General features: G+C 47.4%; 1 protein-coding gene across 4 annotated transcripts in view; it reads right to left on the bottom strand.

The window, feature by feature from the left end:
• The window catches only part of NTRK3 (neurotrophic receptor tyrosine kinase 3), a 473624-nt gene that overhangs the window by 309890 nt on the left and 151362 nt on the right, over positions 1–12372 (bottom strand). For all 4 annotated transcript variants that reach the window (XM_049905334.1, XM_049905331.1, XM_049905332.1 and 1 more), the window contains exons 5-9: positions 11972–12129; positions 10829–10971; positions 10187–10328; positions 9415–9711; positions 277–300 (exon numbers count right to left, since the gene is read on the bottom strand). In XM_049905334.1, coding sequence (XP_049761291.1) covers positions 277–300; positions 9415–9711; positions 10187–10328; positions 10829–10971; positions 11972–12129 — 764 coding nt within the window. The remainder of the gene's footprint in view (positions 1–276; positions 301–9414; positions 9712–10186; positions 10329–10828; positions 10972–11971; positions 12130–12372) is intronic.

Genomic DNA, 12372 nt, shown 5'->3' with positions numbered 1-12372 from the left:
CTGACACAGCCCCTTCAATCCAGGCAGGGGCACCCAGCATATGGTCAGTCCTTGGAAAACTCTCTGGAGGAAAATGAGTCACAGAGAGACTGCCCTAGAGGCGTGGATTTGAAAATGCTTCCACTGTCCAATTCCTTTAGCAGTGAACTCAGATGTTCCCAGCTGCCATGGGGCTGGGGACGGTGGTGAATGAGGGAGGAGGGCTCTCTGGATTCCAGAGTTACAACAAGTATCAGAATACAATCTGTTTCAAAGCAAAAGGTAAAGTAGACTTACAAGGTACAAAGTTGTCCGTGCTCTCTGTAAAAAAATACAAAGGGATAATTAGCAAATGTAATAAAAACCAGAACAGGCACATTATATCTTCCTGATAGCTATGACCTCCCCCCACCACCATGATCACCTGTTACCATGGCAACTAACAAACTAAAATCCTTGGCATGTCCTCTCTCCTCCCTCATTTCCCTCCCCACCCCCCAACCCCACAGTGTGGTCCTCAGAGGTGGAGAAGGCATCAGAGATAAGGCCTCTGGTTTCAAGGGAAATGGCTCCCCTGGGAAAAAGAAACCAAGCTAGTTTCATTATAAAATGAGGAATTAAATCCAGATTCACCGTCTCACCCACAGCTTTCCCTCCTTCAAATGCCCAGAGCACCGGAGACGCTGGTGGTGCACACAAGCCAAGGGAAAACGCTGTGAGGGTGGGCTCCCTGTGCTGATAATACCAGCTATGACCTCAGAACAAAATGTCTCAAATCAACACATGGAGTAGATTCCAGTAGGTCATTGCGAGGTCCTTGGGAATCACCCTAGAATCTGTGCAACCCCAGAACAGACACCTCTGGAAATGTGTTATTTGATCTTTGGTCTCTAGATAGCTCATCTAATACTGAAAGCCATCCTTATTCGACATTGATTATGTGCCAGGGTCTCATGCTAAAGGCCTTCTATATGATACTTCACAAAATTTTTATAACATCTGTACTGGGTTGGTTAGTTTCTCCCCCAAAATGCATGTCCTTCCTAAACCTTCAGAATGTGACCTTATCCAGAAATAGGTCCACTGCAGATGTAATCAGTTACCATGAGGTCATACCAGATTAGGGTGGGTTCTAATCCAAGATGACTGGTGTCCATGTAAGACACATAGAGACACAGAGGGAATGTGGCCGTTGGAAATGTGGGGCAGACTGGAGTTTTGCTGCCACAAGGCAAGGAATGCCTGAGGCTACCCAAACGCTGAGAGAGGCAAGGAAGGACTTTCCTGGAAACGCTTCGGAAGGAGTGTGGTCCTGCCAACACCTTGATTTAGGACTTCTAGACTCCAGAACTGTGAGAGAATGGGTTTCTCTGTTCTTTCAAGCTACCCAGTTTGTGGTACTTTGTTATGGAAATGTATACAGCATCCTAGAAGGTAGGTAGTATTATTCTCATTTAACAAATAAGGAAACTGAGGCTTATAGAAATTAGTAACTAATTCAATGTCACTCAGCTAGGAAGGGGTATTGCTGGATTCAAATCAAATTTCAGTGTGCAACAGAACCATCCAGAGGTTAAAAACACAGAACACTACCACCCTTCAATAAGAGCAACGACAGCTCCCTAGAGAAATGGCTGATTCTAGCTCTGGGGCAGGGACAGTACAAGGTAAGCCTGGAAGAGCTTGTGGTACTACAAAGTAAGAAAGTGCTCAAAAAATAACGGGGTCATGGAGAAAGGACACAAAAGTCAACTTGAAGGGGTTTCCAAAGGCCAAATTTGGGTGAATTTTGAGCAACAAAATAATGCCAATAATGGATTGTAACCCATAGAATAAAACAAATATCCATGAGTCTATGCTGATATAAATAAATGATTAACAAATAAATGAGAAAGAAGGGAAAATTCTCCCTTATAGTAGAATTCTAATTAACCAATTTAGACAGGATGATGGAAATAGAAAAATCACCGTTTAGCCTATACCACAGTCACAGTTGTTTCAAGCAGTAATCATCAATGGATGCAAAGTTAGTGAAAGAATGATGAGAAAAAAATATTTACAAAGGTTTAAAATATCATACTTATTGTTGGATTACATGAGAAAGAATGAAGCATCAGGATTGCAGGAAGACTCATTAACAATGTGTGACACGCAGATGACACAACCTTGCTTGGTAAAAGTGAAGAGTACTTAAGGCACTTACTAATGAAGATCAAAGACCACAGCCTTCAGTATGGATTATACCTCAACATAAAGAAAATAAAAATAACCAATAAGCAACATCACGATAAACGGAGAAAAGACTGAAGTTGTCAAGGATTCCATTTTGTTTGGATCCACAATCAATGCCTATGGAAGGAGCAGTCAAGAAATCAAACAACATAGCGCGTTGGACAAATCTGCTGCAAAAGACCCCTTTAAAGTGTTTAAAAGCAAAGATGTCACTTTGAGGACTAAAGTGTGCCTGACCCAAGCCATGGTATTTTCAATCGCCTCATATACAATGGGAAAGCTGGACAAGGAATAAAAAGGAAGACAGAAGAATTGATACCTTTGAATTACGAAGAATTGGCGAAGAATATTGAATATACCATGGACTGCCAGAAGAACGAACAAATCTGTCTAGGAAGAAGCACAGCCAGAATGTTCCTTAGAAGCAAGGATGGCAAGACTTTGTACATGTTATCAGGAGGGATATAATGCTCAGTAAAGTAGAGGGTCAGCAAAAAAGAGGAAGATCCTCAGCAAGACGGACTGATGGACACAGTGGCTGCAACGGGCTCAAGCTTAACAAAGACTGTGAGGATGGCGTGGGACTGGGCAATGTTTTGTTCTATTGAACACAGGGTCACTAGGAGTTGGTACCGACTCAGTGGCACCTAACAACAACAACAACATTAATTACAAAGGGAAAAATAGTACTTTTCCATTTGGGAAACCTGGCAGATACCATCTTAACCAAGTGATCAAAGTTAGGATCACCAGCAATAAGATGTATCACCAGCATGTACCCCCGATAGGATGTACTGAACAGAACACAGTATCAGCTCTGTGATGTTCTTGTTATAAATGTATAGTCTGAAAAATAATCATTAGAAAACATCAGGCAAACCGAAATTGACATTCTACAAAATAACTAGTGCGTATTCTTCAAAAGTGCCAAAGTCATGAAAAGACAAAGAGTGGAGAAACTGTTCCAGATTTAAAGAAACTACGGTGACATGGTAACTAGATGCAATGTACAACCCTGGGTTGGATCCTGGAAGAGCAAAGCGCCTCAGCAGGCCCCTTGATAAAATGTGAATGAAGTCTACAGAAGAGGGAAGACAGTATCAACATTAATGTCCTGGTCTGGTTCATTGTATGGTGGTTATGTAAGATGTCAGCCTTTGGGGACGTGGGTGAAAGGTATAAAGAAGTTCTTTGTGTTATTGTGCAACAGTTTTTGTCAGTTTCAAATTATTTGAAAACGAGAAGTGAAACATCTTTAAAAAATTGAAAAAAAGAAACACAGATGGCTGGTCCTCACCACCAGAGTTTCTGATTCAGTAGGTCTGGGGTGGGTCATAAGAATTTGCATTTCTAGCAAGTTCCCAGGTGATGCTGATGCTGCTGGTCCTAGGACCACACTTTGAGAACCACTGTACTGTACACTACACCTCCTTCTGATACAAGTCTACGACATTCCAAAAAATAAGAACAATTCCTTCGTTTATTCATTCATTGAGGGTCTTCTACAAACCAGGCCCTTGGCTAGGCCCTCATAGTCATTGTCATCACAGATCTATTAAATATGAGCCAGCCAACAGTCTTCTCTAACTACCTGCAGGGAAAATGAGGCTTTCTGGAAGGAGTCCCTCAGAGAAAGCCCTGTTGACAGTAAAGACACAATTTTTTGGTTGTCGTTTGCTTTGTGTTGTGTTGGGGGACAGTAGTAGAACTTTCTCCATATTCCTGAGCATGCTGTTCATGCCACCATCCTCTTCCAAACTGAAGGTGACCAAATGCCTGGTTTAGAGGGAGGGGCAGGTAGAGGGGGACTCTAGCCTTGGCCTCAGGGCCCGAGAAAAGAGAGGTACCAGACCAAATCAAGGTTTACACTGATTTGCGTATTTTTCATACCCAAAAACCAAACCCAGAGTCGTCGAGTCGATTCCGACTCATAGCGACCCTATAGGACAGAGTAGAACTGCCCCATAGAGTTTCCAAGGAGTGCCTGGCAGATTTGAACTGCTGACCCTTTGGTTAGCAGCCGTAGCACTTAACCACTATGCCACCAGGGTTCCCATTTATTAGAGAATACCCTCACGTCAGCCAAATGTTTGGGCTGAGTCTGTGAACCCTGTAATCTCTTAATCAGCCCGCAAATGCTTAGCTCTTCTGCCAGTGCCTGGGAACATTTAGACATCCAGAAAGCACATGACCCTTGAAATGGGGAGACACCTGGCTCCTCTATAACTGTGGGAGGTGGGCGGGGGGCTCAGACTTTCACACTGAAACAGGATAGTACCCAGGAATGGCCCTCACCTCTGACCTCCCACCGGCAGACAGGGAGGACCAGACCAGTATGCCAAGCTACCACTGGAATACAAACTGCCTTTACACTGAATGCAATGCACATGTCTCCAACAGTCCCAGACACAAAACTCCTCCAGAAAGGGCCTTGTGGGAAAAGCCAGCGGGGTCTACAGGAGGGAGGAGAGAGGCAGCAACTTGTGCCCAGACAGAGAGAGAGAAGAACCGAGAAGCCACAGCAAGAAGAGAAGCCCTGGCTTTGGGCGTGAGGAGTGGGGAAGTAGACTGCTCCAGGCATTAGGGTGCGTTTGTGTCCCACACAAAACCTTATTTTACTCCCGCTACACCCAGGGGCTGGCAGGTCAAACATGGGGAGAAACTAAATGGCTGCCTCCTTTTCCCCAGGCCCAGCAGGCTAGGACCACATTCTAGTCTCAAGAAGGCTTTTAGGGGAAGGAAACCATCTTCACAAGGCTGAGGGTCCTAGGCAATGGTTTCTCTTGCCTTTTTTTTGGGGGGGGGGGGCGGGGGTACCCAGGACCTTGAGGGAGTTATTCTGGTTTCTGCTGTCATAAAAATCATAACAAAAGCACTTCCTGGCCAAGTAAAAAGAGAGAATTCAAGAAATATGGCCACTCACTCATTCCTAAATATTTTGTCACGAGTGCTCAGATATCTGTTACACTGTGAGCACCCATGTGCGTGAGTGTGCACAAACACACACACACACCGCTTGGCAACATTTCTCCTTCCATCACGTCATCATCGAAGGATTCCCCTCCTTCACAATCACTCCCAGACTGTGGCTTTGGGCTCCACCTCCCACCTGACAGGATTCCCAGCTCTCCCTGCTCTTCACTTCCTGATCTTCCTCACGGCTTCCCAATCCTACACCCACATCCCTTCTCACAGTCCCTCTAAGGACCTGGAACACCAAAGAGGATTCCGCTTCACGCTTCTAGATTGGATCTTCCCAACCAATTCTTCCAGGAACCTCCCATACTGAGGCTGAATTCCATGTTGAAGGCTGCTTCTTGGGAAACGCAGAGGGAAACAGCAACGTCTGCACAGCGTGTGCAGCTTACAGGAAGCTTCTCTAGAACACTGTTCCTTTTGATCTCCTACTCTGAGAAAACCCTTACGGATGGAAGCCTCCACATTTGCAGATTGTGCCACTGAATATATTCATTCTACTCAAGCCTCTCCCAGTGGTTCTTGGGCCCGTGAACAGTCAAGGAAGGAGAACTTCACCCTCAAATCCCTGTTCTCCCAAAAACAGACAGATACTTCAATTGCCCTTTTGTGTTCTTAAAAAATAATTAATTAAATTCAAAAAAACCACAAGACAAACAACAACAATAAAAAACTAAGAGTAATTCCTTGTTTACTATATGCCAAGCACTGTTGTAAACACTTTACATGGATTTGCTCATTTAATCCTCACCACAAACTTATGAGATAGAAGAAGAGGGCTAAGTAATTTGCCTGAAGTCCCAGAACTGATAAGTGATTAAATGAGAGTTTAAACCCTGGCAACCTGGCTCCGTAGCCACTGCCCTAGACTGCCTTGGTGGGCATTGGTGGTCCAGTGGTAAAAATCTCACCTGGAAAGTGGGAGACATGGGTTGGATTCCCAGCCAATGTATCTCATGCACAGCCATACCTATCTGTCAGTGGAGGCCTGCATGCTGCTATGAGGCTGAATAGACTTCAGCAGAGACTCCAGACTAAAACAGACTAGGAAGAAAGGACTGGCAACCTCCTTTTGAAAATCAGCCAATGAAAGCTCTGTGGATTATAACACTCTGATCCCCTGTTGTGCACGGGGTCACCATGAGGCAGGGGTCAACTGGATGGTAGATAACAACAGCCTACCTGAAGGCTATCTAATAGAGAGCTTAACCAGAGAATGACTCCTGCTTCTAGAACTCCTGAACTCATCTCTTCTCTCAATCCTGAGATCCTAACTATAACCTACAGCTGTTAAGTCTTTCCCTGTCCAGGCACAGTGCTAAACACCTGGTGTACATGACTTCATGTAATTCTAATGGCAACTTCTGATAGGAGCTATAGCCACCATTCCCATTTCACAGAGGAATAAACAGAGGCATAGTGTAGCGATTATCCTTCAATGAATGCCTGCCATGTACTAAGCCCCTTTCTGGAGCCCAGGCCACCTATCTGGTAGGACCACAGATGGGAATTGCATGCAGACTGTCTGATTTCAGTGTCCTTGCTCTCACCCTCCATGCTCTGCTGCCTGGGAGCACATGAGAGGTGCATGATAAATATGACATCTCCTGCCTCACATCGAAGGAGAAAAGCAGGTATCCACACACAGCTCTGTAGTCAGGGTTTAGCAGGTGTGAGGTGAGTTCAGAGGGTTTATGACATATCCCTCTTCTGCTCCCTGAAATAACTTACTCTCCTGAGCATTTAGACGTTCTGACACTCGACACAACCAGCCCATCTTTTCCCTGTCACTGCCTTTTCATCACCATTGATTCCTTTAACAGTGAGCTAATAAAACAAGCCAACCTTCATACAGGCTGGCCCTGGCAGGGCTGGCATAAGGCTGAGAAAGGGACCTCTGGTGAGCTGCTTCCCTTCAAGCTTCTCTGTGACCCCATCCTCCCTCACCCCTACTGGAGCCAGATTCCACCCAAATGCCAGGACCCATGGATCAAAAATTTGAGCGAGCCATAGAGTCACCTGGAGGGCTTGTCAAAACACAGACTGCTGGGCCCCACTCCCAAGTTTCTGACTCAGTAGGTCTGGAGTTACTAACGGAAAGGTTGAAAGTTCAAGTCCACCCACAGGTACCTTGGAAGAAAGGCCTGGTGATCTACTTCTGAAATATCAACCACTAAAAACCCTTTGGAGCACAGTTCTACTCTGACACACATGGGGGCACCATGAGTCGGAGCTAACTTGATGGCAACTGGTAGGTCTGGGGTGAGGCTGGAGAATTTGGGTTTTATCACATTGCCAGGTGATGCTGATGCTGCTGGTCTGGGGGTTACTGGCCTAAGGAGTGCTGACAATCAGCATACCCAGGCACGAAGACAATGGGCTGCTGTGTTTCAAGAAGACAGAGGAGGCAACCACATGGCTGGGAGGATGCAGAAAATGGTTCCCTCCCAAGAGGAGAGGGGCAAGGGAAAGGCTGTGTCTACCACACCATTCCCACTGTTCTTGCTGCCTGTGACACCCTCTGGAGAGGAGGAGCCCAGAGTGGCTGCCTCCCTCCTGAACATTCTATGGCTCCCTGCTCTCTCCTCATCCCAGGAGTTTCCCTTTGGAAGGAGAAGCATTGCTTCAGATGCTTCATCCTTCACGTGCTGGAGAATGTAGACTCCCCTCTCTGAAAACAGAATTCATTCTCTAACCTGTAGATGCACATACGCAGGGCAAGGGCCACCACAGCCCTTATCTCAACAGGCCTGCCCTGACTTTGTGACTCACGAAAGCAAAGTATTTTTGCACCTACAAGCAACTGCTTCCACAGTGTAGGCCAAGACTCTGCTAGCTCCCAAAAGAAAGCCCAGCATGGCCCACGGTGAGACGGTTCTAAGGTCTTTGTCGGGCATAATGGGGATGAGGTTGAAACCGTCTGAGCACGCAGGATTGCTGGGGTGTCAAACAGCAGCCCGGTCATACCCTCTCCTAAGAACGGGCTGCACTATCCCCTGGATCTCAGCGGCAAGAATTAGCTTCACAGGCAGCCTCGCTTTGCGAGATCTTCACTCCTGGGGCCTCTGGTTCCCGCTCCCTTGCACTAAGATACATAAGGCCTCTGGGAGCCGCCACCAACCCCCTACTCACCCCACCCATTATTTGTAGGCTGTGAAGTCACCTTCACACTAGCAGATGATGTGTAATGCTAGCTCTTGCAGCCTCCCTTTCTCTCTCTCTCTCTCTCTCTGTGGTATCAGACTTTACATTCCCCTTTATCTCATTAGACTCCTGATTTATGGGGACTGAAGGTCAAGAGGGCATCTAGTCTGTGTCTCAGCAGAAAGCACTAACGTCATCAAAGACACACAGTTTCACAGACAGAAACTTATCAATTGGTGAACCCACCAACAAATGCTGCCACCACTGTAAATAAACTCTTTTGGGGTTTTTTTCTCCAACTTCTGGGAGGTGTTTGGGGTGTTCCAGCTCAAACAGAAAAAGACAGAACCATATCCCAAATATTGAATCAAACAAAGCTCTTTAACTGCTTCATGTATGGTTCCTGGTCCACTTGGTGTCAGCACCACCATAGGCTGACAGCATCGGGTCTCCCCTAACTGTCTCACCAGGAACAAGAGAGCCAAGGGATCCGAGAGGCCGAGGTCTAGTCAAGCTTTACCACCAGCCAGCACATACAACAAGGTTCACATTACTCACCTGTTAAATGTGGGCTTGAACTGGACACTTTCTGAAGTCTCTTACAATGGAAAGTTACAGAACCATCACTGTGTGCCAAACCCTGCAGTACGTGTTTTAGGTAACTTAACTCATTGAAAAGCCACAGACTCTTATGGGAAAAGTGTAATCATGCCCATTTCACAGATGAGAGAATTGAGACTCAAAAAAGTAAGCTATCAGCCAGGGTCTCCCAACAAGGAAAGGGTTGGGTCAAGATTCTGCACCATACTGTAAAACTAGGAAGTCCCTGCTTTCTCTGCCATCACATAGTACTTCTCTATTTCTGAGGAATCTTGGCTTTTACTGTGACAGCTGTTGGAAAACAGACTTTATCCTAATGAACAGAGCATACTAATGGTTGCTGAGCACATTCCAGTGTGTTTGGTTACCTATGATAACAGTATCTATGTTGAAGCTGCTTCTCCCCTCAAGCTACCCCACCCCACTCCCCACAGCCTCGCAGAAGGATTCAGTGCACCCCAGAGCTGGCTGCAGCATCTTTACCTGGAAAGGGCTCCTTGAGGAAGTGGCCGTTGATGGTCTGGTTGGCTGTGCCCAGTGGGTTTTTGGCGATGAGGGTATAGTTGCCGTTGTTGTAGTGGGTGGGCTTGTTGAAGAGCAGGCAGCCCTCAGAGACCTCTCCCTCCTGGTAGTACTCTACATGGATGATCTTGGACTCTCGCAGGGGCTGCCCATTGTGCAGCCAGTGCAGCGTCGGTGGGGGGTTGCCGCGCACCACAAACTCAATGCAATGTTCCAGGCGCAGCTCAGGCTCCTCCAGGCTCACCACACGCGGGGGATCTGCCGGGGAGAGGCTGGCTGAAGGCTGGGACACAGAGTCTCCCGTGCCCTCAAGTAGCCTTCCTTCTTCCCCACCCAGCTCTTAACAGGCCTGAAGGAATCAGAGGTCCCCACGCTACCACCCCAACAGAGGGGAAGAGATGGATGTCTTCACCCAAGCTTCCCGGATCCACCTTAGCTGGATGGTTCCCTCTTAAGATCTTTAGGGATATAACACAAGGCAGAATTGGGCCAAACAAGGAGTGTCCTGAAGATATAGTTGAGTTGAGGGTACAACATCATTTCAGTGACCTCTTGGGAGTCACCACCCAAGGAGTCATTGGTCTTTGTTGCCCTACAACAGTCTTTCTGCTCCTCTAGGTAGGCAGGCCCACCACTCCAGCTCAACCCTAGTGATGCCTCTGTCCCCCTCCCTAGCCTCCTGCCCCAGCATCCCAGTGGCACACAACAGTCCTCCACAATGGTGTTCGCTTACAGTAGACCGTAAGGGCAACGCTGGCATTGCTCATGCCCACCACGTTCTCCGCGATGCAAGTCAGGGTGAAGCCGTTGTCCTCACTTGTGACATTGACCAGCGTCAGGTTGATGGCGTGCACATTGGTCCAGTTCAGATTTGTCTGAAAACCCCAATAAAAGGACAACAATTAAAAAGTTTCTACAAAAGCAGCTCACCCCACCTAACCCCGAAACACCTTTACCAATCAAAAGGAAAGCTGAGCAGAAGGTGAAGGAGGCTCTTCTAGTAACTGGACGACTTTAACAACACGTAATAAAAATGGCACCAATCAAGTGCCAGGATCTTTATAGTCAACGTCTCTGATAGTACTCACGTGAACCCTATGAGGTGAATGCTATCTATCATTATGCCCATTCTACAGATGAGTAAACTAAGGTACAGAGAAGTTTAGTAGCATGTGGAAGGTCAAGATGGGTAGAAGGTAATGCAGCTGGATGGGACTCAAGTCTATGCGTTTCTTCCTGTATGGACAGAACCGCAAATTTTCCTTCTTCTGTCTTATTCTCATATCTTTTGCTTCTGTTTACGTTCCAGCTCCTTAAGACTAAGGAGTGATGGCTCCCCTCTCTATGGGATGGGGCCTGAGCCTCAGATACCTACCTGGTGGGTGTTGATGGACTGCAGCCCGGTAACTATCCAGTCCACATCAGGCAGAGGTGACCCAGAGCCATTGCAAGTGATGACGGCATTGTCACCCTCTCGTACAGTCAGGTTGACATGGCTGACACTGATCTCAGGAAGGTCTGGTGGGGAGAGGGACAGGGCAGATGGAAAGACAGACAAAGGCTTAATATCTAAGGGAAGCTCTGTCCACGGGCTGATGGCAGCACTTCTTGCCTTGCTCGATAACAACTCCAGCACAACCTGCTTGAGCTCCTGGAAGGCCCTCCGGCCACAGGAGCTTCACACCACCTCCTCAGGAGTCGTCAGAACTCAGAATTTCAGTTCATGCAGTTGAGCTCTCTTACATGGCAGGGGGCGGGTGTGGGATGGGGGCAGCAGCTCCAGTAATATACTTCTAACCATTAAACCAATGGCATCATGCACTTTGGGCACTGGTTCTCAAATGCCGGTGTGCTCCAGGCGCCCATGGAGAGCTTGTTAGAAATTCAGATTTTCGGGACTCATCCTCGGAGATTTTGGTTTAGTAAGTCTGTGGTTGGGCCTAGGAGCCTGCTTTTTAAAAAGACGCCTTCAATGCTTCCGATACAGGAGTCCAAAGACCACACTTTGAGATATACTACTTCAGGTCTGAAGGAGCTCTGGTGGTACAATGGCTATGCACTCAGCTGCTAACCAAAAGATCAATGGTTCAAACCCATCAGTGGCTCCACCAAGAAAAGACCTGGTGATCTGCTCCCGTAAAGAGTACAGCCTGGGAAACCCTATGGGACAGTTCTACTCCATTACATGGGGACGCTATGTGTTGGATCAATTCAATAGCACACAACACTTCAGGTTTGGTTGGCAGGGAGCACAGAGAGAAAGAGTATCTGGTCTGATGAGAAGGAGAACACCTTGCTCCTTCCAGCAGTCCTGAGATCTTCCCATGGTTGGCTCGCAAAGAGAAAGGAATGACCAAGGAGGTAAAAGGCGGGCCAGGTGAACACCCAACCGCAGAGTTCAAGGCTGGCAGGGCAGAAGGGAAAGAAAGGTCCTGGCTTTCCAGGCTAATGCCCAGTGCCATCCCTAGCGTCTGAGGGCTGCCTCCCTGGAGCCGGCAGGGCCGAGCCAACCACTCACCACACTGGCTGATGTTCATGCGGAAGAGGGGCAGCTGAGAGCCGTCAGCGCTGATGCAGTAGAGGCTCTGGCTGTTGAGCCTGGCCTCCCCCTGCTCCTGCCACAGCTGCATCCAGCGGATGTCACAGCTGCAGTTGAAGAAGTTCTGCTCCAATCTCCTGCGGGCAAGGAGACAGGGGAAGGGAACCCTGAACCGGAGATGGCCCAGCTCCCCTCCAAGGGCAGGGAGGCCAAGGTGGTCTCCACCTGCCCGCCAGGAATTAGAACAGAAGGGGTTTAGCAGGGTCTTGCCGGAAGGAAAAAAAAAAAAAATACTTCTAAGTCCATGATGTTATTTAATTTTTAAATTAACAGACTTATTTAAAAAAAGAAAGTCACCCCACTTAACTCACCTGACAAAG

Source organism: Elephas maximus, chromosome 13 (genome assembly GCF_024166365.1).
Source record: "Elephas maximus indicus isolate mEleMax1 chromosome 13, mEleMax1 primary haplotype, whole genome shotgun sequence".
In the NCBI taxonomy this organism is placed as follows: Eukaryota; Metazoa; Chordata; class Mammalia; order Proboscidea; family Elephantidae; genus Elephas; species Elephas maximus.
Note: the sequence above shows the minus strand (reverse complement) of the source record. Positions and strands in the feature narration are given on the sequence as shown.